General features: G+C 44.7%; 1 protein-coding gene across 1 annotated transcript in view; it reads left to right on the top strand.

The window, feature by feature from the left end:
• Window positions 1–17,207: 17,207 nt before the first annotated feature.
• The window catches only part of SLC12A4 (solute carrier family 12 member 4), a 246,864-nt gene continuing 237,934 nt past the window's right edge, over window positions 17,208–26,137 (top strand). Inside the window, exon 1 of the mRNA XM_066582693.1 lies at window positions 17,208–17,439. Within this exon, the coding sequence (XP_066438790.1) occupies window positions 17,301–17,439 (139 nt within the window). The 5' untranslated portion in view covers window positions 17,208–17,300. The remainder of the gene's footprint in view (window positions 17,440–26,137) is intronic.

The raw sequence follows: 26,137 nt of genomic DNA, 5'->3' as shown, positions 1-26,137 counted from the left end.
AAAGACAACAGAGGCCCCCCTGGATAAAAAGTTGAGCCTGTCCATCCAGGTTAAACAGTCCCTGTGCTGGTGGACTTCCCAGAGTAACCTGAGCAAGGCTACCCCTTGGTCACGAGAACCCTCTATATCCGTCACAACAGATTCAAGCAAGACCGGGTGGGGAGCACAAGTAGCAGACTTGACCCTTCAGGGATCCTGAGACTTTCGAAAAGCCACACACTCATTCAACTATAGGGAGCTAAGGGCAATATGGGAGAGCCTCTGTGTGGCAGAACCCCACCTTAAAGGAAGGCATGTCAAAATCCTAACTGATAACATGACAGCCTTATCATTTGTTCGTCACTAGGGGGAAACACGACACATGCACCTCCAATAGTTGGCGGCAAGGATACTTCACTGGGCGGAATCCACCTAAAGAGGTCCACAAATGTTGTTACAGATTTCCTCAGCAGGCAAAGCGTCCTTCCAGGAGAATGATGCCTGAACCAACAAGCCTTCGATCTTCTAACACGCCAGTGGGGGCAACCACAGATCGATCTGTTTGCCACAAGGGCAAATACAAAATGCCGGGACTTTTATTCCCTCATTCCAAGGGACAATCCATGCGGGGTAGACGCCCTGTATCAAAACTAGGACATAGACTTGGCTTATGCATTTCCCCCCTTTCCACTGATCCCATACATCCTCAAAAAGGTTCAGGTTAGCCAAGCAGCGGTAATATTAGTAGCTCCCATGTGGGACAAGAGACCTTGGTATCCCCTATTGAAGGCCCTAGCCATCCAGGGTCCACTTCAACTACCAGCCAAGCTAAGTCTCCCTTTCCAAGCTCCACTAATGTACTCAGGAGTCGAAAAACTGAAGTTAGCAGCCTGGATGCTGAAGGCATAATACTTTGGGGGAAAGGGCTGTTACAAAAAGTAATAACCACCTTGAGTAAAAGCCGCAAACCCGTAACCACAGCCATTTATAATAAAGTTTAGAAGAAGTTCTCAGAGTACTGTAACTTAGATCTGAGTGAAGTTCCGAGAGTACTGTAGATATACCCATAATCTTGGAATTTCTGCAGGCTGGCCTTGAAAAGGGTCTAAGCCCAAGAACTCTTAGGGTACAGGTGGCAGCATTAGGATCCTATTTGGATTTTCCCTTGGCGGAGCATCGCTGGGTCCGCAGGTTCCTTAAAGGAGCTTGACAGACTGCGGCCCTTTATTAGGGAAACCTTTCCTACATAGGACCTAAATTTAGTCCTAAATAGTCTTCGTAAGCCACCTTTTGAAACCCCTCTCCCAACTCCCCATAAGGTTGCTTACACTAAAAGTTTCTCTCCTAGTCACCATAACCTCGGCACGTAGAGTAGGAGAATTACAAGCCTTATGCTGTGTCGAGCCACATCTAGATCTCACTTTTCTTCCAAAAGCCGTGTCTAAATTGCACAGAGGGCAGGCAATTTACCCTACCCTCTTTTTGCCAGAACCCCCGTAATAACACAGAGAGAATTCCATAGTTTTGACGTCAGAAAGGCTTTTCTAACATATCTAGAGGCTACCCATTACTTTTGGAAGCATAATAACCTCTTTGCCCAATTTCAGGGGCCGGGCAAAGGAAAGACAGCATCTAAAAGTACCATTGCATCCAGTAGGCGTACAAAGTCAGGCGTCTCGATCCTCCGGGAAATATCAAAGCCCACTCTACACAATCCCTCTCCTCCTCTAGGGCAGAGAAACCCCAGGCCTCCGCCAAACAAATCTGTAAAGCTGCGACCTGTTCCAGTCTGCATACTTTTATTAAACACTACAGGGTTAATGTACAGTTTGACAAAGACCTGGGATATGGACGGAAAGTCCTCCAGGCAGTAGTCCCACCCTAAGTTACCTATAATTTGGTATTGCTCCCTTTATAATGGGGCCGTTGGGATGACGACCGGGAAATGTACGGATTACTTACCGGTCGTCCTTTTTTCCGGGAGTCATCACGACGGCCCATAGTTCCCTCCCTTATAGATTATTTATGTTCTTTATCAATGTAAATTGTGACAGAATAAAGGTAAATTTTGGTTCAGTAAACATTATCAACCGTAATAATTTGAAAGTCACTGAGGAAATGGTAGAAAGGGAGGTGCTTTAAGGGATCTTCCTGTCCCTACCGAGGTCAGAGGGCAACCTCCATATGTAATGGGGCTGTCCTGATGACTCCCGGAAAAAGGACTACCGGTAAGTAATCCGTACATTTTTCCATTCTATATCAGTTTCTCTCTTCCAAAAATGGAACAGAGAAAAGGAAACTAATTGTAATAATGTGCACAGCTGCTGAATAAATATTCCATATTCCATACCAGTATGGAAGTTCACTCAAAGATAATAGCCACCAACAGATGTCTGGAATCAAGTGAGCTTGCCAGATGACGCAGCATCTAGCCTTTATACTCTTGCACCCTCCAATACAGGTCTATGGACCATCAATTCGTGGTTACTAGTTTAGTCTATAGGCCCAAAGAATTCTTGCAAACAGGTGTGTGCAGTGCGCATGTTCAAATTAACATCCTGATTGAGAAATCTTTTTTAGTAATTGCCTGTGCCAGATATGCGATACGGACTTTCCAAGCTATGAGTATCTACTGAATACCTCAAAATTTCTGTTTATGAATTTAAAGGTACAGAGTCAAAAATTCTTCTTCCATACACAATAGGTGTCCTAGTGGGGTGTTACCATGCGGCGGTTGCTAGTCCTCCCGGGGTGGCAGTGTGCGGGGTCCCGCGGTCGGGGTGCTTCCCTCTGGTTTGTTGTCCAGCTGTCGGAGGCGCAGGTGCCTGGCTGGCGTGGTGCTCGTGGTGCGCCCGCACCTGTGAGTGCAGCTGCCGGGCACGAGCTCCCTTTTTTGTGTGTTCTGTTGGAAGTTGGCTGTCTCCCTCTCTCCGCCCCTGGGCAAAGGCTTTTGTTTAAAGGTCGGGTAGAGACTTGCAATCACTGCCAGTTATTGGTTTCCCTCAGTGTGCTAGCTAGTCTGCCTCTGTTGGTCTCCTGCTTCTGTCATCTTGTCTGCTATACTTTGCCATTATCCGCCAGGTTTTTCCATCTGCCTAGTATTGTTTGTGTTGGTTATTTACATCTGCCTTTTCTGTCGGTATTCCACCCTTTCCATCCAGGTACGCCAGCGTCCCTTTTTCGGTCCCTAGTGAGAGTAGGGACCGCCACCCAGTTGCCCGCCTGGGGTTAGCAAGGAGTGGAGGCAAGTAGGTAGGGACAGGGGTTGTGGGTGAGATCTAGGGCACCCGGGCTGACGTATCAAGGGCAGTATACCATAACATGGGGTTTCTAATGTCACATGCATTGTGTTCGCCAGATGACCTAAGTGCACAACACTTCTGTTCCCAAGGAACTGACGGGCCTTCCTTTTCCTCACGATTCCTTTGTGGATTTATTTAGTAAACAAGACATTGCCACCTCGTATACCCAATGATTGGTCCATTGATTTGATTCCAGGTTTTACGCCACCCCTGGGATGTGCATACTGAGGCCATGTACATGTATATAAAAGAAAGCGTTGAATGAGGTTTCATCATAAAGCTCTCTTCAGCTGGGGCTGGTTTCTTCTTTGTGTTTAAAAAAAAAATCTCTGCACAATTGTATTGATTACGGGGGCCTTAATACCATCACCAATAAAAACAAAAAGCCATTACTGTAGATCTCTGAACTATTTGATAGGTTACATGGCGCAAGGATTTTTACTTAATTGGTTTTATGGGGTTTATCACCTAATCCAAATCCTTGAGGGTGATGAATGGAAGACTGCCTTCACACCGCAAGCACTTTTAATAAAGAAGTTCTTTAATGATTACACATTAATGGGCTTGTATGCAAAACTAGAGAAGTGCATTTCAGAACAGACCTCATTCTCATTCCTGGAGTATATAATTTCAGCTACCAGTATATACATGGATCCAGAAAAACTAATTGCAGTTCTTAACTAGCCAAAGCAGCAAAGCTTAAAGACCATTTCTGGACTTCACCAACTATTAGTGGCAATTTATTCCGCACATCTCTGCAATGACTCGACATGATGCCAGCCCTAAAGTGTGGTCACCAGAGGCCAAAATATCTATCTTAGATCTGAAACTTTTTGTATCTTTTGCACTGGTTTCCCATCAGCCTGTCACCTCCAAACCATTCTATTTCGAGGTGGATGTGTCATCCATTGGAACCGGGGCAGATCATTCAAGGTTAAAAATGTCACATGTAGCATTTTCTTATAATTGTCTTCTCCTGCAGAGAAGAATTATTCTATTGGATATGAAGAACTTTTTGCAATGAAATTGGCTCTCAAAGCTTGGCATCACCTACTAGAGGGGTCAACCTTTCTGGTTCATATGTACACCGATCATAAAAATCTTCACTCTTCACTCAGCTCTGCAATTTAAACCATGACAAGCCTATTGGTCTTTATTCTTTGCAAGGTCTAACTTCCATTTACATTTCCATCTACCTGATAAAAATATCAAAAATTAGTCCTTGTTGAGATCTTTTGATGTAACTGATGCCCACCAAGAACCAGAATCCCTCATTGACACTGATAAACTTGTAATTTATAATACTTTACACCTGCAAGATGTAAGCAAACAAAACTTTTTTTTTTCTGCCAAACAAACCTCTACCAAGCTTGCCAGCCAATCTTGGTTTTCACATGACTAACTTATTTCGTGTTAGTATACCTTACCTCATGAAGTTAAGAACTTTGTCTCATCTTTTTAAGTATGTGCCCGTAACAAAGTTGCCGGGCAACAATTCTTGGAGTTGCTCATGCCTTTCCCTGGCTTCATATAACTATGTAACTCATTACGGATCTGTCTCTCTTCTAGCTGCTTAGTGATTTCGGTCACCATTAACAGGTTCTCTAATGTCTCCTAGGTTTACCTTCTACTCACCTAGCACAGTTTTTCTTCAAGTATCTTGGTCTACCCTTACACATTTTATTTCCTCTCAACAGGGCAACTGGGTGGTGCTCCTACCCTGGTACCCTGGGCAGAGTTCTGTCTCAATAACCATGTTAATGATTAATGAATCTACTGGACCCTCTCTATTCTGCATTGTGTATGGTTAAAATCTTCCGATGCTACTTCTATAATGGAATCTTAAGTTCCTGCTGCTAATGCTACTAGTTGTCTAGGTACATGGTTAGGTTCACTCTTGTTAGGCTGGGTTATCTGCATATAGACAGGTCTCTTACCTGGGTAAAGGCTTGATAGGGACAGTGTTCCCCTGGTGTCTGTTCTGTCTATTGTTTATCACTGTTTTGTATGCACTTGCGGTCTGTTTTTTCACATCCTGTGAATCTTTCAGGTTTTCGTATCCAGTGTGTCCTGAATGGATGTGACACTAAAGGCCCATTTAGACAACGATTATCACTCAAAATTTGCTCAAGAAACCGTCTTTTGAGCGATAATCGTTGTGTGTAACTGCACTGACATCGTGCAGTTTTCGTTATCCCGTCGCTTATCGTTGTCATTCAGCGTGCTGAAAGACGACGATGAGCCTTATCAGAGATTCACAGCGGGATACAGCTGTTTTAGCTGTAACCCGCTCCCTGATAACAGGCTGGGTATGAAGAACAGAGTGGCCCAGCTCTGTTCTCCATACCCAGCAAAGAGCGCTCAGCTGTATAACAGCCAGGCGCTCCGTGCAGAAAACATCTGGATGCAGAAGACAAGTGGAGAACCCCGCGTGTCTTCTGCATCTTCCGCTCCAAGCGCTCGGCTGTATAACAGCCGGGCGCCCAGAGCAGGGAACAGCTGGATGCAAAAGACAAGCAGGGACACCCCACTTGTCTTCTGCATCCTCCGCTGGTAGCGCAAGGTGATCGCTCATCTTGAGCGATCATCTTGCGCTGTAAGTGACACAACGATGATTGCTCAAAAGTTGCTTTTGAGCGATTATCGTTGTGTCTAAATGGGCCTGAAGGCCATCCTTACACATGCATTCAGATGAACGGCACACGGAATTACTGCATTTTACTGCAATTTTGAGCGCCGTTTTTGAATGCATGATACAGTGTTTAACAGTGCTTTTTAACGCACCTCATCATTGTGAGCGTTGTACCACGATTAGCGCGGCAAAAAGCAGCCAGTGTGAGTGACTTGAGGTTGGATGCACGCTGACTAGGGGCAATATCTAGCCGTGATTCGTGGCCCAATATTGAACTCGCAATCTTTCTGAAAACCCCTGGATATGTGGCAGTTTCACATGGAAACAGCCTCGCATTCGTGTGGGGGTTCACTTCACCCCCGCCGTGGCAGGAGACTGTGATCTTCTCCACTGTTTTCAATGGGGCCGAGGCTGCTGCCGCCAGCCCCATTAAAAGCAATGGGTGAGATCGAAAAAAAGAACATGTTGCGATTTTTATTTTAACAGAGAATCGCAGGATTGAAAACGTGACAAATGAGAATGAAATCATTGGTTTCATAACTAAGCATCTTCACTCACTCTCGCGTCCCGTGATTTTCTCGCTAGTGTGAAGCCCGCCTCAGACTCCCTTACCCCTGTCTGCATCCTGAATGAAAAAGTCTGCTGATAAGAAATGTAGATCTCCGCCTGTCTACTCTCCAGGGAAGAGAGTTTGGCTGTCATCAAAAAATATTCGCTTTTGGCTGTCCTCATTCAAGTTTGCTCCATAATATCTGGGCCTGTTCATAGTGGTTAAACAGATAAATCTGGTAACATATAAACTGCAGTTGTCAGCGTCCTGGAGACTATTCAATTCCTTCCACGTGTCAATTCTGTAATCCCTCATCCTAAATCGTTTCTCAAAGCAATCATTCTCTGTTGTATCTACTCAAACTGAAAAAGTATTTGTGGTAAAATGAATTCTTAATGTCAAGAAGGTGAGGGAAATTATTTTATTTTATTGGATTAGAAAACTAACGTCATTTTCCCTAGAATTTCTGCCCTGTTTCTGGACATATTGCAGGTTTTTCTTTTAGAACTTATGGCTTGGGGTAAATGTAATAACTAGAGATGAGCGAACGTACTCGGATAAGCACTACTCGTCCGAGTAATGTGCTTTATCCGAGTACCTCCCCGCTCGTCCTGAAAGATTCGGGACGCGCTGCGGAGCGCGGAGCTGCAGGGGAGAGCGGGGAGGAACGGAGGGGAGATCTTTCTCTCCTTCTCTCCCGCCCGCTCTGCCCCGCTCCCCGCTGCGACTCACCTGTCAGCAGCGGAGCGCCCCGAATCTTTCAAGACGAGTACAGCGGTACTCGGATAAAGCACATTACTCGGACGAGTAGTGCTTATCCGAGTACGTTCGCTCATCTCTAGTAATAACCAGTGACCTATCGGCTTTCTATAGACTGTACTTCCCTGGGTGGAAGACCCACAGGAACTTACAGATGACTAGGTGCTACTTTCTTCCTGTCACTGCAGAAGGCTCCTGAGCTTTGTCTGTCAGAAATCCCTCAGTCTATAATGTGCCCCCTCCCCTCCTGCTACAGGGCCCAGTGAAATGTTTACATAAAATAACCCTTAACCCCTTAGTGTCATGGCCTATTTTTGGACCTTTTCATGATTTTGGGGGGAATTTTCATCTCCACTTTTCAAAAGCCATAACGTTTGTTTTATGTTTCCGTCAACATGGCCATATGAAGGCTTATTTTTTGCATGGCAAGTTTTAGTTTTTATTGCTACACTATTTGGTGTACATATATTGCATAACTTGTTTTACGTCTTTACAGTGTTAACCCCTTAACGACTGCCCCATCGGGAAACTACGTCCTCAGTAAGTGGGCTTTAATCCTAGAGGACATAGTTTTATGCATCCTCTTTGGATTAATGCCCACTGGCCTGAGGACGTGACAGCTCCATGCTGTCGGTGCCCGCAGGTAGCCGACAGCATGGAGCTGTCATCCCAGGATGCGGGCAGTCCCCCCCGGCATTGCGATCGGCGATATCCAATCGATAGCGCCGATTGCAAAAAAGTAAACAAAACTGTGTAAAAAAGTAGTAATTCAGCTGCTCTGATGGATCAGATCCATCACGGCAGCTGAAAATACTCACACGGCTTGTCGGCGGTGTCCCCCGGAGACCTGGTCCTCCCGGACCCACCGGCGGCCTTCTGCGCATGCGCGCCAGGCGATGACGTCACGCGCACGCGCAGAAGCCCGGGTGTCCCCGGCAAATTTAAAATCTCCTGGCTCCCGGCTCCTGAAGGTGGCCAGGAACCAGGAGGTGTTACCAGGGACCGCTGTGAGCGGTCCCCGGGCCCGCGATCGCCGCTATCCATTGGATACCGGCGATCGCGAAAAAGTTGAAAAAGTAAAAGAAAAGTGAAGTTTCACCTCCCCTCATGGATCGGATCCATGAGGGGAGGTGAAAATACTCACCCCCAGTCCTCTGCGATGTCCCGATGTCCCGGGACCCGAAATCCCCGTCTGCGCATGCGCGCCCGATGATTGACATCGGGCGTGTGCACAGAGGGGCTCGAGCCCCGGGAAATTCAAAATTCCTCTGCTACTGGCTGCCATGTGTAGCCAAGAGCAGAGGGATGTCGCTGGGGACATGATCACTGTCATCCAATGGATGACAGTAATCATGTAAAGTTAAAAAAAAAGTGCAAAAAGTAAAAATAAAAAATAAAAAAGGGGTAAAAAGTAAAAAAAAAAAAGTGCAAAAAGTATAAAAAAAAGTTTTAAAAAGTTTTAAAAAGTTAAAAAAGCTTGCGTTTCATCTCCCCCACGGATCATATCCGTGAGGGAGGATGAAATAACGTACCTAAGGCCCACGGATTTATCCGCGGACCTTACCCCAGCTGCTGCGCACGTGCCCGTCGCCAATATGGCAGGCGCATGCGCAAAAGCCGTGGTAATTTAAAATCTCCCTGCTCCTGGCTACAAAACTTAGCCGAGAGCCTGGAGATTTCACGGGGGGCCGCGGTGAGCGGTTCCTAGTCACGTGTTCGCCGTTATCCAATGGATAATGGTGATCACGTAAAAGTTTAAAAAAGTGAAGGTTCATCTCCCCTCACCGATGCGATCGGTGAGAGGAGATGAAACTTTTTACCGGAGGCCTCCGTATTTGAACCCCGACGCAATCTTCTTCCGTGAACTTTCCTGTATTCTGCGCATGCGACTGCCGGCAATACACCGGACACATGCGCAGGAGTCGGGGAGCCCAGGAAACTTAAAATCTCCTTGCTCTCAGCGACCATCGGTCGCCGAGAGCTTGGAGCAGTGACGGGTGGCCTCATTGAGCGGTCCCCGGTCACGTGAAAAAAAGGTAGCGATCTACCTTTGGCCGGTCTCACATGACCGGATAGGAATTACGGATTCCGCATGCGTCTGATCCGCGGTATTACGCAGATCAATCGCATTGGATTACACAATTCCGCTCACATTAGCGGGTTGGAATTACGTAATCCACTCGCAGAAAAGAGAACGCAGCAGGTTCTATTTTACCGCGGATATCGGCAACATAGAGCCAATTGTGCTCCATGGTCGTGGATATACCCGCTGTCCATATGCAACTACGTTGTATACGGGCTGCGGGTACCCGTGTCACCGCTAAGCGACGGTGAGGGAAATAAAAGCAACAACAAAAAAAAAGTGTACTGCGAATGACCGCCTGTGTGAATAGGCAGTTATGCGCAGTACATTATGTGGCCGTACGCAGGGTCACAGCCGGGCTCATAGTTGGGATCCGCTGCGGGCCTCCGCAAGCGGATTCCGCCTACGGCTGCGTGAGCCCGGCGTTATTCAGACCGCTACCTGTAATACGTATTTTACAAGAAGCCCTGGGAACGCTCGCCTTCCTGCAGTTCCAGGAGCAGCTTGTTGAGCGCCTTCTATGTGAGACCGCCGCACCTCATCAAGCTTATGGAGACTCACGGAGCGCCACTTTTTACACCCCATACCCGCCACTGAGGTCAAGAAATACCCCCAAAAAGCATGAGAGGAGGGGGGATACACGGTTTTATTGCCCCATGTACCCATCCCAACCAGCCTCCGTAATTACCCCTGTCTTCGGAAATACCACACAGTTCACATTATTACTTTTATCTAAGATTTGGGGAACGCCGAAAAGGGCGTGGAGGGGGGGGTGATATTTTTAGGGAGTCAATTTTTATTCCGTACAAATGAGCAATGGGACCTGGGATTTATTCAGTTGAGCCCTGCAATCCAATGGGTGTTCCCTCCATTACAGGCCTTGCCATGTTTCCTGTAAGTAGATTAGGGCCACAATGGGTATGTTTCTGAACACGGGACAGACGGGGGTATCCATTTTGGGGTGAATGTCTTCATTCCTATGTACACTGTACAAAAAAAACTGTTTTTAAATTGACAAAATTGCCCAAAAAAATGAAAATCGTAATTTTTTCCTTCTGCTTTGCTTAAATTTATTCAAATACTGTGGGGTCAAAATATGCAATACACCCCTAGATGAATTTGTTAAGGGGTCTAGTTTTTAAAATGGGGTCATTTGTGGGGGTTCTTTATAGTTTTGGACGCTCAATGGCTCTATAAGTGGGCAATGGGGCTTGGAATTTATTCCGTTGTACCCTAAAATCCAACGGGTGCTCCTTCCATTATAGGCCTAGCCATGTGTCCTTTAAGTAGATTAGGGCCACAAGAGGTATGGTTCTGAACACGGGACAAACAGGGGTATCAATTTTGGGGTGAAAGTCTTCATTCGTATGTGTGCTGTACAAAAAAAACAGTTTTTTAAATTGATACAACTGCCAAAAAAATGAAAATTGTAATTTTTTTCCTACTGCTTTGCTTAGATTTATTCAAAAATTGTAGTGTAAAAATACACAGTACACCCCTAGATAAATTCATTAGGGGGTCTACTTTTCAAAATGGGGTCATTTGTGGGGGTTCTCTGTCGTTTTGGCCGCTCAAGGGCTCTACAAGTGGGCAATGGGGCCTAAATCACCTTCATGCTAAATTTCTGTTCTGAAAGCCACCGACTACTCCTTTCATTTTGGGCCCCGTTGTGCATCCAGACAAAAGATTTGGGCCACAATGGGTATGTCTCTGAACACGGGAGAAACAGGGGTATCCATTTTGGGGTGCAAGTCTTCATTCATGTGTGTGCTGTACCAAAAAAGCTGTTTTTAAAATGACAGAATTGCCAAAAAAACGAAAAGCACAATTTTTTCCTATTGCTTTGCTTCAATTCATTCAAAAACTGTGGGGTCAAAATGGGCAGTACACCCCTAGATAAATTCGTTAGGGGGTCTAGTTTTAAAAATGGGGTCACTTGTGGGGGTTCTCTTTGATTTTGGCTGCTCAAGAGCTCTACAAATGTGCTATGGGGCCTAAAACGCCTTCAAGGAAAATCTATGTTCTGAAAGCCACCGACTACTCCTTTCGTTTTGGGCCCTGTTGTGAATTCAGGCATAAGATTAGGGCCACAATGGGTATGTCTCTGAACACGGGAGAAACAGGGGTATCCATTTTGGGGTAAAAGGCTTCATTCATGTGTGTGCTGTACCAAAAAAGCTGTTTTTAAAATGACAGAATTGACAAAAAAACGAAAATCACAATTTTTTCCTTTTGCTTGGCTTGAATTCATTCAAAAACTGTGGGGTCAAAATGGGCAGTACATCCCTAGATAAATTCGTTAACGGGTCTAGTTTTCAAAATGGGGTCACTTGTGGGGGTTCTCTTTGGTTTTGGCCACTCAAGAGCTCTACAAAAGTGCTATGGGGCCTAAAACGCCTTCAAGCAAAATTTATGTTCTGAAAGACACCGACTGCTCCTTTCATTTTGGGTCGCGTTGTGCATCCAGACATAAGATTAGGGCCACAATGGGTATGTTTCTGAACACGGGAGAAACAGGGGTATCCATTTTGGGGTGTAAATCCTCATTTTCATGGGTTCAATAGGAAAAAATATATCTTTAAAATGACATATTTGCAAAAATATGAAATTTTATTTTTTCTCCCCTAAATTGAACTAATTCCTGAAAAAAACTGGTGGGGTCAAAATACTCATGACACCCCTCAGTGAATACATTAAGGGGTGTAGTTTTTAAAATGGGGCCATTTGTGGGGGTATCTACTATTCTGACACTTATGAGCCTTTGCAAACTTGGCTTGGTGCAGGAAAACAAAGTGCTCCTCAAAATGCTGAAAAGTAATGTTAAATTTGTACGTCCTCTAAATGGTTAAAAAAAACACAAAAGTTTTTCAAGTGTGCATTCAGAATAAAGTAAACAGATGGAAATACATATCTTATCAAAAATTTGTACAGTATGTTTGGACATATTTGAGATATTACGGTTGAAAATGTGAAAAAAATGACACTTTTTTCCAAATTTTTCCAATATTGGTACTTTTAATAAATATACACAAATGATATTGGTCTCTTTTTACAACCTAAATGAAGTACAACATGTGGCGAAAAAACAGTGTCAGAATCACTTGGATATGTAAAGCCTTTACGGAGTTATGCTACGTTGAACGACGCATGTCAGATTTCCAAAATTTGGCTCCGTCACTAAGGCGCAAACAGGCTTCGTCACTAAGGGGTTAATATGCAACTTAAATTACATGATACAATTTTCCTGTGGCATGGTGCAATTATGACAATAGCAAAATTTATTTTTGTTTTTCACTTTTGCACAATAATTGTATTTGGAAAAAATATGTGTATTTTGCATTGCTGCATTCAAAGTCCCATAACTTTTTTTTATTTTTCCATTGACGGACCTCTGTGAGGGCTTGTTTTTTGCATGATGTAGTTTTTATTGGTACCATTTTGGTGTTCATATGGCTTTTTTGATAACTGTTGGGCCACTCACACTCACTGCTTTTTACTGCGATTAGTGCGGTGTCCAGAGCACTGTGCTAACCATGGTACAACGCCGCTATTGATTTTAATGGGGCCCTGCAGGCCAGCTCATGAATGTGGTGTTTCTAATGCTGCATTTTTCGAAAGCAGCGTCCCGTAGGGTGATCCTGGACACATGGCATACGCTGAGGAGCTGGGAGGGCAAAATGCTGGCTTGTCGCGGCGGCACTTACCACGCTTCCCCCTGGAGGGATGCACGCAACTGGGGCCAGGGCAGCGCTAGGTCTCGTCTGGACACCCCTGGCATGGAAAGGCCCAATAAACATTAGGACAGGTGAAGGGATTGTCACGGTTGATGCCACCGTTGTGACACCCATCAGCATGAACATCAGCGAGGAAATAAGCGAGCCACAGACAATAGTATAGTATCTCAGGTCCCCGGAACAGTCAGGGCCTGGCATAACTTGACAGGGTGATAACTTCAAACAATACGAAGCAAAAATCAGCAGTATTCCAAGTGCAGGCACAGTGAAAGTTATATACAGACAAATTCGACGATGAGTACCTCCACGCTGTGATCCCAGATTTCAGGACGCTTGGGTGTGAACAGTTGAAGAAGAATAAGTACCTCTGCACTAGGCCTTGAGAAAGTCTTACTCACTGATTGCGCGGCTCACTGATTCAGGGCTCACTCTATCCTTATGATAAAGAGAAGTACTCCAGGAAACCTCTCCTCCTCTTCCATCTTCAACACATGAGGGCTGAAGGTGCCCCCATGTGTCTTTGTACCTTCTCTCTCAACTTCAGAAGATGGAACAGGTATGATACCTTTTAATGGCTAGCAAAAATACATGATAATGCAAGCTTCTGAACGAAGCTTGCATTATCATGCAAGGGTTCTTCCTGCGTTGGTTTGGAAGCTGGCATTAACATCATGTATTTTTGTTAGCCATTAAAAGGTATCCTATCTGCAAGATTACGTGGTTTCTCTTATTGAGAAAAATCACATTTTGCTCTACTGGTTAACATGATACCAAACTTTTTTTTTCATTAGCTCTTTTTAGCACACCTCATCACCCATCAGTGATGGGGTGTGTTATAAAACACTGTCAAACGTTGTAACGAGTTAAAAAACGCAGCACAAAATCGTTAAATGACAATTTTGCAGCATTTTCTGAAGCATTTGTGAGTGGCCTTAGGCTAACGTGTCACGGGTAAGTGACATTCCACATGCAATTTCTAAGCAGATGCGAGTTATTTTTAACCAAAAGCACCTCCCATCATATCAAGGAAGTAGCGATCCTTCACTGCGACTGACAGCCAGGGCGGAGCATCGCAGAGTTTCTCCTATTGTTTTCAATGGGAGACATTGGATCGCGTGGACCTAGCACATGGTGCGATACTGCCACCAGCCATATTGAAAACAATGTACGATGCGATGTGAGGATACACCCAAAGATAGGACATGCAGCGATTTGTTTCCTGTATCACAATGCGGTGCGATGCAATGCAGGAAAGAAACTCCCATATGTATGAAACCACTCAAAAGAATGGAGTTCATAATTTTGCAAGATTTATACATCTTGTAACGTACAAATCTTGCATAATTCTCTCAGCTGCATAAAAACTGCCATATTGCTTTTTTTTGGAGGTGAAATGAACAAAAAAGTTTTTCTATTTTTATAGCTTTTGCCATGCAGGGGGGAAAAGTGTTCAATTAACTGTACAGGTAGTTACAAATGCAATGCTTTTTTATGTACCTGTAGGGGACTTGAACCTACGATTTTATAATCATACTGATAATGCATTTTTGCTAATTATTGCTATCACAGGCCATGACAACCCATCCGCCCTCTGCAATTATACGACTGATGGCTGACATAACAGAGCGCCCTCCCTCTGTAAACTTATCACATGGCGCGATTATCATTGATTGCAGCATGTAAGAGGGATTGCTGTTCTCACTTGATTGCAGCAGGATGCCATCTGTCAATCAAGTCGGCTCCTGTTGCAGATAGCATGAGCTCATCATCTGAATCATCCATAGGACTTAAAGGGGTTGTCCCGCGCCGAAACGGGTTTTTTTTTTTTTCAACCCCCCCCCCCCATTCGGCGCGAGACAACCCCGATGCAGGGGTTAAACAAGAACACCGGACAGCGCTTACCTGAATCCCCGCGCTCCGGTGACTTCTTACTTACCTGCTGAAGATGGCCGCCGGGATCTTCTCTCTCGGTGGACCGCAGGGCTTCTGTGCGGTCCATTGCCGATTCCAGCCTCCTGATTGGCTGGAATCGGCACGTGACGGGGCAGAGCTACACGGAGTCGCTCTCCGGCACGAGCGGCCCCATTGAGAAAAGAAGAAGACCCGGACTGCGCAAGCGCGTCTAATCTGGCGATTAGACGCTGAAAATTAGACGGCTCCATGGAAACGAGGACGCTAGCAATGGAACAGGTAAGTGAAAAATTTCTTATAACTTCTGTATGGCTCATAATTAATGCACAATGTACATTACAAAGTGCATTAATATGGCCATACAGAAGTGTGTAGACCCACTTGCTTTCGCGGGACAACCCCTTTAACCCATTCCCGCTGCAGGGCGTAAGTTTACGTCCTGGGAGCGGGGTACTTCCCGCAACAGGGCGTAAACTTACGTCCTGGAGATAGCGCGGGATCACATATGATCCAGCGATATCCCGCAGCGGGAGCCGGCTGTCAGTCACAGCTGGCGTCTCGCTGCAACAGCGGGGGGACATCGGAGATGCGCCCGCCACTGTTAACCCCTTCCCTGCCGCGATCTAAGTAGATCGCGGCAGGGAAAGAGTTCACAGAGGGAGCGCGGCCGGATGTCATCGCGAGAGCCCGGCCTGTCACCATGGCAACAGGACGCCAGACACTGGCGTCCTGTATTGCCTATGCCTGAGATCGCTGTATGAGCGATAAGGCATGGGAGAGCAGTAGCTCTGCCATGCCTTATGACAGCGATCATAAGGGCAGTGGTTAAAGTCCCTCAGAGGGACACAAACAGTGTAAAAAAAAGAAAGATTTAAAAAATGAATTAAAAAAAAAGAGTAAAAAAAACATTTTTTATGCTTTTTCTCAGATTAGCATGAAAAAAGGTAAAAAAAAAATAAAACCCCACATATTTGGTATTGTCGCGTCCGTAACGATGCGTACAATAAGTTGCACATGCTTTTGACTGTGCACGGAAAAAAACGCTAAAAAAAAAGCTAAAAAACTGAGGCAAAATGCTCATTTTTAGCACTTTGCCTCACTAAAAACGCAATAAAAGTGATCAAAAAAGCCGTATGTACGCCAAAATGGTACCAATAAAATCTACAGCTCGTCTTGCAAAAAATAAGCCCTCATAGAGCTATGTACATCAAAAAATAAAAAAGTTACGGGACTTTGAATGCAGCAATTTAGAATAGAAAAAAGATTTTTTTTAAAAAAAGGGTTTTTATTGCAGAAAGGTGGGAAAACCTAAAAAAAATGTTAGAATTTTGGTATCGTTGTAACCGTACCGGTCTGCAGAAAAAATGGAAAGTCTCATTTATGCTGCATGATTAACGGTGTAAAAAAAAAATAAAAAAATCTATGGCAGAATTGATGCGTTTTCTCTCTCTGCTATCATAAAAAAAAAAATAAAAAATTTTACAATATAGTCTATGTACCCAAAATTGGCATCGATAAAAACTATAGTTCGCCACGCAAAAAACAAGCCCTCATACGGCCGCGTCGACGGAAAAATACAAAAGTTTTGGCTTTTGATAAACGGAGAAGAAAATCCGCCAAAAATTGTTGCGTCCTTAAGCCCAAAATAGGCCATGTCATGAAGGGGTTAAGTTTAAGTCAATTTGCAGGAACCCCTTACATCAGGGGCCCCCAACTCTAGTCCTCAGGGACCACCAACAGGTCATGTTTTCAGGATATCCTATGGTAAGAACACCTGTGGCAATGTCTGAGGCATCGGCAATAATTACATCACATGTGTTACACTGAGGAAATCCTGAAAACATGACCTGTTGGCGGTCCCTGAGGACTGGAGTTGGGGAACACTGCACTACATCATGGGGGCAGGAAGGAGTTAAACTCCTAACTGTCTTCATTGCTTTATCTCTGTGAGGAGCCTATATCAACCCTCCAGCACTGAAGAGGTTACTGCCTGTAATTTACTGGGGATTCCCATCAGCTGCAGCGTAGAGAGCTCTGTAGATACAGATCCTGGGATCAGTAATACTAGTGTGTACAGGGCAGGCGTTCTGCCTGGGGTCTCTGGGGGAGGAGGGCACAACACTAGTAGGATTGTATAAAGAGCCAACTCTTTCCTATAAACTGAGCTAAATGATCCGGGTCACCAAAAAGAGGCAGAATTCCCATCATGACAGCTCGCTAATGGGAGGGAGGGGTCTAGTCTTTAGGAGGAAGTGAGGTGATGGGTCTGGAATTCATGTGGAGTTGAGTGCAGACGTCTTCGCTGGAAGTTTGGAAAGTAACTTTGGCTCTTCTGTTAAACAGGCTGATAATGCCTCATTTTACGGTGGTCCCAGTGACCGAGAAGCAGAAGGACGAGTACTGTTCCGTAGAAGGCATTAACTACGTGGATTATCATGACTCCCGGCAGGACAGTCAGGATTTATATGATGACACCATCAGCTCTGACGGTAAGTACCCGCCGGAGGGTGTGTTGTGTCTACAACTCTTCTGTCTGTCCTTTACTCTATTTCAAACCCATAATTATAAAGGAACATTTTTTTCCCCCCCAAACATTGGAAGTCCTTGAACTATTTTAGTCTGTCAAGCTGGCAGATAAATATTTCTGCTGTAAGGGGTTTTTCAGATGGATGTAGTACAAGCGCACACCATCGTAAAATGCGTCTTTGTGCACGCAAAATATATGTGCGCATTACACAGAATAAGACCCATAAATGTCAATTGGTTCTTCCCCTTTATTTATTTTTGCATGAAATTTGTGCACAAAAAAACCCTGCTCTTTCTGCGGATGTGTGCAGCAAAAGTCCCCATAGAAGTCTATGGGAGTTTTGCAATACGCTGCGCAATTCCATGAAAAATCATATCTGACCCTCATTAGGCTAAATAGCATTTTAAATGGGGGCTGCGGGTGTGGTGCTCCCGCAGATGAGCATGTCCTGGATGTGCAAATCAACCGCATTCAACGCACAAATACGTTGCGCTAAGGAAAGTATTTTTGCGCTTACACTTGTCTGAAGAAGCTTATATTGTATAGCTGTGGCATCCAGCGGTGGTCAACGCTCCTTATTTTTCACAGAATGTGTAAATTTTGGCTAAATTATAAAGTGGCACATTTAAAGCCCCCTTGTCCTCGCCCGTGATGGAATATCGCTAGCAATGGGAGCAGGGGGGAGAGCTGTCAGGCTCAGCGCGGAGACCTATCTGACAGATAGGCTCACGGCATTCCTCGATTTGAATCCTGTGAGCGGAGAATCGCTATGATTCTCCGCTCGTGGCTGCACTTTCCATAGCAACGCTATGAAAAGAGTTTACTGCATTACCCGCGGCCGGATTACCGCAATGAAATATCGGACAGGCAGCCTTAGGCTATATTCAAATGGCTGAGAGCAAGTTGTGCCCAAGATTGTCAGATGCGACTCACCTGGCACATGGACACCCTGATGTGCGATGTGTGGTGTATTGTTACACATCCTATTCCTATGGAAGGATCGCACAAAAATGGCTTATGCAACAATTTTTCTAACTCGAACCATCAGTCTGAGTGAAAAAAATCGCTCATGTAAAGGAACCTATTCAATGAATGGATTTTCCTGTGTAAGTTCTATCTAATTTGCACATGGACAGAACTCACGCAAATATCAGTCGTGTGAATATGGCTTTAGGCTACATTCACATTTATGCTGGAGGTTCCTTTTTGAGCCTCTGGAACGAAACAGTGCAGCATGCTGCAGTGTCTTGTCCAGTAAAATACCTGAAGACCTACTTTAAGCTAGACGGATCCCACTATAGTTTAGTGCAGGGTTTCTCAAAGTAGGCTCCACGAGAGCATTTCAGGGGCTCCGATGGAGGGTCTGGGTCCGCTCTAGCGGTGTCTGGATTGTCTGTACCAAGGTAATCGGCATGCAGGACCTGCAGTCGGCATAGCAATGCGGATCACGAGTCACCTCCAGGTCCTGTATACTGATTTCCTTAGTACAGGCTGTTGGCATAACCTACAGAGGTGAGTAGAGCCAAGCCCAATTTCAGAATATATAATAGGGGGCCCATGGCCATCACAATCACCCCTATTGTAATCCGCACTGCTAAACCTTTAACTCCCAATGGGGGACCCTATTACTACTGGGGCCAATTTAGGTGACGCTATTACTACTGGGGCAACTTATATAGAGGGGGTTACTATTACTATACGGGGGGATTAGTTGCTGAATTGAAAGTGGATGAGATATTCAAAATCTCATCCATACTCTGGAAAAAATCTACGCAAAACCCATGCGACTATTGACATGTGGTGCAGGATTTAATTCCGCAGTATGATTTAAAATATTACGTACATCAATAGCACATCCAGCGTGCCAGTGTTCCTCCTGCTTTTTTTAAAAAATTTTTGTGAGCTCAGGATTTGTTTGGAACAGGACTGTCTCGCTGTGAGGCATTGTGTCCACGGGCAGGTTTGATTTGTGGGACAACCGCAAAGCAAGCTGCCTATAGGGAAGAATGGTGTTCACAAATTTAAGCATGTGGATTTGTTTTGAGGATTTTTTGCTCCAGAAAGTAAATCACAGCATGCTCCATTTTTGTGCAGATCCCACATTGACTGCTTCCATTGAAGTCAATGGAAGCCGTCCGATCTGCAGCTGACACTGCAGACATACCGCTGATCCTGCAGGAAAGCAAAAGATTTTAAAAAAAAACAAAAACAAAAACACTGCTGCGCATGTTCAACAGCGAGCCGTGAGGACCATGCACAGTACAGCGCACCCGGGAGAGCAGAGATCCTCGCGGATGCTGCTGCCGCCGCCAGGGGAATACAGGTGAGCATGGGTCACTGGCCGCAGTTGGGGCTGGATTCTGTGCAGGATTTTCCCCACACTGGATCCGACCTGTCCATGGACATGAGGCCTGAGATTGTGGAGTTCTAGGCTGCCATGAATGAACGCATGCATCTGACATTGCGTTTTCAGCGCAGCGCTTAACGTTGTCAAACGGTACCATTGCTTTCAATGGGACTTCTCAGACATTTGCTAAAACACAACTTTTTTCAAGGCTGCTGTCCTGTTTTCATGTGTTTCTGCGTTTTAAAACGCGATGCTTTGCTCATTAAAATGAACGGGCTGCATTTTGAGCACTGCGGAAAACGGGGTAAATATGATTACTGCGTTTAACTTTTTTTTTCAGTTCTGGCATTATCAGCTGGCTTGGCTCTGGTTATAACTGTGCTGAAAACGCAGTCAAACGCTGTCAAACGCATTTCAACACAGCTGAAAATGCAGTAAACGCTGCATTTACAAAAACGCTGCGTTTTTACAAGCACCTGTGTGAGTGGCTTAATATCTGCTTGAGGAATACTGATACATGCAGAGTGACCCCAGTAGTAACAGTGACCCCATATTTCAGCCCCAGTAGTAATAGTAAGGTTAACAGGCCACTTTGGGGACGCAGGGTTACCATTAAAGTGATTAACAGCTGGGGTGCTACATCTCCACTACTGGTAATTGCTGAGCTGCGCTGCGGTCAGATGCTTTCTCCCCTGACCTCTCCTCTTCGGTTCCGTAGATGGAGAGGAGGCGCTGCTGTGGGCAAACACACTTCTGCCAGCAGTGCTGCTGAGGAGGACGGAAGTATATCAGTCTCGGGGGTTCTGTGTGGGTCACTATTAATCCTGGTGCTGATATAGGCAACACTGTTAGTAATAGTGTCCCCTATATCAGCTCCAGTAGTAATGATATTACTATTTGGGCCACTGTGGGGGTCCCTAATACTACTGGGGCCACTCTGCACATGGTAGCATACCTCAAGCTATATTGACACGTGGCAGAAGTGCTGTCTGAATGTCTGCTGTGGAAATTTCCACTGCAAATTCCACAACGTTTCCACATCCAAAAATATTGAGTGGATATCAGCCACATATTTGCAGCTGATTTAATTCCTGCACAGGAGCTAGTATCGTGTCTCCGTGGGGAGGCTGCAGGAGATTTCTCTCCTCTTGCTCCCCTGCCCCTCTCCATTGACATAACATAGTGGCTGTTCAATACTGAACAGCCGCTATTTACACTAAACGTTGAGCGATCAGTTATGCCCAATAGAGAGGGGCAGGGAAGCGTGAGGAGAGAAATCTCCTGCAGTCGCTCCCCCCTGCTGGCCATTCTTTGAGTAAGTCAGCACTACTACCGTAGCTCCTGTGCAACAGCACAGGAGCGGGGAGAAACAGATGAGTGTTGGACATTGTTTACCCAACATTTGTCCCGTGTAAATGGACTTGGCACATTATCTATCCTGCGCAGTGAGCATCAGCAGAAATAAAATAGTGCCCAGTTTTTTCCACTTCACTTAAGTTTTTAAAGTTTTTCCATACTTTTATTTGGGGGAATATGAAAATCTGCAACAGTGTTTGAACTATGTTCTGAAAATCATAACTTTAACCATTAAGTGACCCCCACATAGTGTTTTTACTTCTTGCTTTGCTGGTCTTTAATCCCCGGGGCAGTAAAATCATGCTTCCTCTTAAAATCAAAGCCCTGCAGGCTGTGGACGTGAAAGCTCCATGCTGTCAGTTACCAGAGGTAGCCGACAACCTGGAGCTGTTATGGAGGGCTGCGGGAAGCATCGGATCCGTAAGGGGTAGCTGAGGATGCTCATCCCCGTCCTCCATAGCATTCTGGTTCTCCAGGACCTGAAGCCGCATGCGTGCCAGACGTCATTATGTCACGCGCAGAAGCCCGGGAACTTGAAAAACTCCCTACTCCCAGCTAGTATGAATAGCAGGGAGCTGCTGTATGTGGTTTCTGGTCACATGATCACTGTTATGCAATGGATAACAGCGATCATGTAAAAGTAAAAAACAAAAGTGTGTTAAAAAAAAAATAATTTTTATTGATGGATTATATCCTTCAGGGTAGATGAAATTATTATCTGCTGACCTTACCTCAGCTTTTGTGCGCACACACCTGTCACTCAAATGGCAGACGCATGAGCAAAAGCCATGGATTGCTGAGACGATCTAAAATCTCCCCACTCCTGGCTATTAAGCATTGCCGGGAGCGTGGAGATTTAATGGGGGGATCCCGGTCTTTGGTCACATGATTGCCACTATCCAATAGATAAAGATGATCACGTAAAAGTAAAAAAAAGTTAGTTTCACCTCCCGTCACAGATCGATCTATGAGGGGAGGTGAAATTACTTGCCTAAGGCCTCCAGTTATCACCCCAGACGGGGTCCTTTTCCGCGGACCTTTACCCAGCTTTGGCACATGCATCTTTTGCCAAAATGGCAGATGCAAGCGCAGAAGCTGGGGAGGGCCTGGGAAATATAAAATCTCCTGGCTACTAAAGTTAGCTGAGATCCTGGAACAGTGAGCGCTCTCCGGTCACACGATCGCCGTTATCCAACGGATAACGGCGATCACGTGAAAGATAGACAGTTGAGCTTTGATCTGTTTATTTTGGGCACCATTGTGCATACAGACAAAAGATTAGGGCCACAATGTTTCTGGACACAGGACAAATCGGTATCCATTTTGGGGTGCAAATCCTCATTCATGTTTGCTGTACAAAAAAAACTTTTCTTAAAATGACACAATTGCCAAAAAAAAACAAGTCATTTTTTTCTATCTGCTTTGACTAGGTTCATTCAAAAACTGTGGGGTAAAATAGGCATGGGTTCTCAATTGTTTTAGCCGCTCAAGGACTCTCCAAGTGTGCAATGAGGCCAAAATCACCTTCAAGCATAACTTTTGTTCTGAAAGCCATTGGCTGCTAATTTCGGTTTGGACCCCGCTGTGCATACAGACATAAGATTAGGGCCACAATGGGTATTTTTCTGAACACAGGACAAACAGGGGAATCTATTTTAAGTTGCAAATCATCATTTTTATGTTCACTACCAAAAAAAACTGCCTTAAAATGTCATAATTTTGAAAATAAGTCATTTTATTTTTTTCTCCCGTAAATTATATTAACTCCTGAATGAAAACTGTGGTAAAAATACTCATGACACCCCTCAATGAATATATTAAGGGGCACCCTTTTTAAAATAGAATGGGGGGTGTATCTCTCATTCTGACACCTATGAGCCTTTGCAATCTTGCCTTGGCGTAGGAGAACAAAATGTTCCTCAAAGTTTTAGTAATGTTAAATTTGTACATCTCCTAAATGGTTAAAAAGCGAAATTTTTTTAATGTCCTTCCAGAATAAAGCAAATAGATCGAAATTATATATTTTATCAAATGTGTACATTATAATTTGCACATATTTGAAATGTTGCCAATTACCTTACCCACAACACCAATTGAAATCCAATAAAACTTTGACATCCCTTATCAGTGGACTAAGTATTTACTACTCAAGACAATACCAGAACAGGATGAGTAAGACCGCCTGCAGATGGCCGGGTTGGATCCCTCTGCGAGAATTTTCTTGGCCTCTGCCATCTCTACTATGCGCTGGCTGCCAACCAGCCGGCGCATGCGCGGCGCCAGCCCGTCGCTACTGAGGTTTCTGTGCGGGCCTCTGCAACGCCCGCACAGAAATAAAACATGCCGCAATTTGTTTTCCGCTCCTGTTTTCACTTGGACAAATCACGTCTGTGTGCATAGGATTGCATTTTCTAATGCAAACCTATGGCAGCGGGCATGGGCGGAATTTCTGTGGGAAATCCCGCCGCAGAAATTCCCCTTATGTGCAGGGGGTCTAAAGTGCAAATTAATCATACCTGTGCCTTTTTATGTATGCATCTATCTCCCTCTCTTTTCGGCTCTAATCCATTAAGCCTGAAGAACCCTTAAGTAGGTTCGAAAGCTTGCTATAACATGTCTTTTTATTAGCCATTAAAGGTATATCTTCTATGTTGAAGTGACACATGTCAGATTTCCATAACTTGGCATGGTCACTAAGGGGTTAAGTTATAGCCAAACATGAGATGGGCTTATAACAGTCTTAAATCCTCTCACAGGGGGCCACATATTGCTTGCCAAGTTGTTGTATGCCTACAATAGCTAAATATTCACAAATGGGGATATGGGAAAGGGGTTAACAAAAAACTTGTATGAAGGGTTGTCAAGAATCCATATCCAATTCCTGGAGTGTCTATAGAACATGGGTGTAATTGTCCACTAGAGTAATAATTAGATTGAGGAAATATAACATAGCCCTGGAATCTTTAACCTTCAATTCAGGGTTGTCAGACTTTCAAGAAATTTGTCATCGTGTCAGATCATCACATATAGCATGATTGTGGATATCCTATTAAGCATCTCTAGGAAGGAAAAAATTAGATGACTTTGATTTGTAAGCAATAATTTAATTACTGTTTAGATGAATCACACGCGCAGCTCGTATGACACTTTCCATAGGATTTCCACTCGCTTGATTAAAATCATGGCATGCCGCAGTGAGCCCATTATTAATATAGGCTCCTCATGGAGACCTTTTAGTGCCGCCCCCCCCCCCCCCCCTTACCCCTCCTGCGGCAGAATATCGCTAGCAATATTCCGTCGCGGCCGTGGACAGGCTGCCTTAAGGAGATGAATATGTGGAGTCTCTATGGGCAGAGATGAATGCAGTAAAAAACAATAAAATCCTCAAATATCACAGAAGTAACTGAAAATCTATTACTGAGGCAAATAGATGAAACTGCAAATCACAATGAGGTAATTATGGAGGACTTAAACTATCTGGATATGAACGGAGAAGCTGAAAAATGTAGATCTCAGGAACTTCTAGAAGTTTCAGTCAATAACTAAAAAATTTCCTTTCCGAATTAGTTCAGCACCCAACTAAAGGGATGGCAATTTTGGACTTCATAATAACCAAGCAGACTAACAGGGGTGCGGGTTGGGGAGCACCTGGGAAATAGTGACTATAATATAATTTTCATGTCATTCAAAATGAAGATTTATGGGGGAGCAATGAAAATTCTAAACTTTAAGAAGGTGAAGGTTGATGCCCTTAACCTCATTAACTGGGATAATGTCCTAAAAAGAATACCGACAAATGGGAAATGTATAAACACATCTTACTCACTGTGAGCAGTTCATACCATACAGGGAGAAAACCAATGTGGCTCAATAAAGATGTAAGGAGGGCAACAATCAGCAAAAAGAAAGGGTTTAAACTACTAAAAGAAGCCAGCGAAGAAGCACTAAAAACCTATAAGGCTGCTCTCACACGGCCGAGAAAATTGCACTAACTTTGTGTAATGTGAGAGGCACAACCCTATTCTTTTGAACTGCTCACAGTGAGTAATATAGCTTTAAAAATTTCCTATTTATTGTCTATACTTTTATTTCTAATTACTTAAAGGGGTTGTCCCGCGCCGAAACGGGTTTTTTTTTTTTTTTCAACCCCCCCCCCCCCCCCCCCCCGTTCGGCGCGAGACAACCCCGATGCAGGGACCTAAAGAAAGCTTACCGGAGCGCTTACCTTAATCCCCACGCTCCGGTGACTTCTATACTTACCGGTGAAGATGGCCGCCGGGATCCTCTTACTCCGTGGACCGCAGCTCTTCTGTGCGGTCCATTGCCGATTCCAGCCTCCTGATTGGCTGGAATCGGCACGTGACGGGGCGGAGCTACACGGAGCCCCATAGAGAACAGGAGAAGACCTGGACTGCGCAAGCGCGGCTAATTTGGCCATTGGAGGGCGAAAATTAGTCGGCTCCATGGGAACGAGGACGCTAGCAACGGAGCAGGTAAGTATAAAACTTTTTATAACTTCTGTATGGCTCATAATTAATAAACAATGTACATTACAAAGTGCATTATTATGGCCATACAGAAGTGTATAGACCCACTTGCTGCCGCGGGACAACCCCTTTAATCTGTCTAAGGTTACGGCTTTTCTAAGCTGACTAAATGCCTACCTGAAATTTAGTATTTTGTAGCTCTCAGATAAAACTCCCTATGGAATGGCAAGTGGAAATTTATAATGGCTGATTTTCCAGGTACAGCCTCTACCTGCCCCCTGTTCTGTCAGGTCTGTTGGCTGTTCCACTAGTTGGGTCCTGTACAAGTTAAGAAAGGTAATTCTCTTTCTTATTGACTTGTTAATTTTTATGAGATCCGCAGGTTTCAGCTCCCCAGTTTTAGTCCTTCATAATTAACCCCTTGAGTGGTGGGTTTCTTACCACCCTGTCAGACCCACCAGGGACGGTTT

The sequence above is a fragment of the Eleutherodactylus coqui genome, chromosome 11, assembly GCF_035609145.1.
Source record: "Eleutherodactylus coqui strain aEleCoq1 chromosome 11, aEleCoq1.hap1, whole genome shotgun sequence".
Lineage (NCBI taxonomy): Eukaryota > Metazoa > Chordata > Amphibia > Anura > Eleutherodactylidae > Eleutherodactylus > Eleutherodactylus coqui.
The sequence above is the reverse complement of the archived record's forward strand: the minus strand, read 5'-3'. Positions and strand labels throughout refer to the sequence as shown.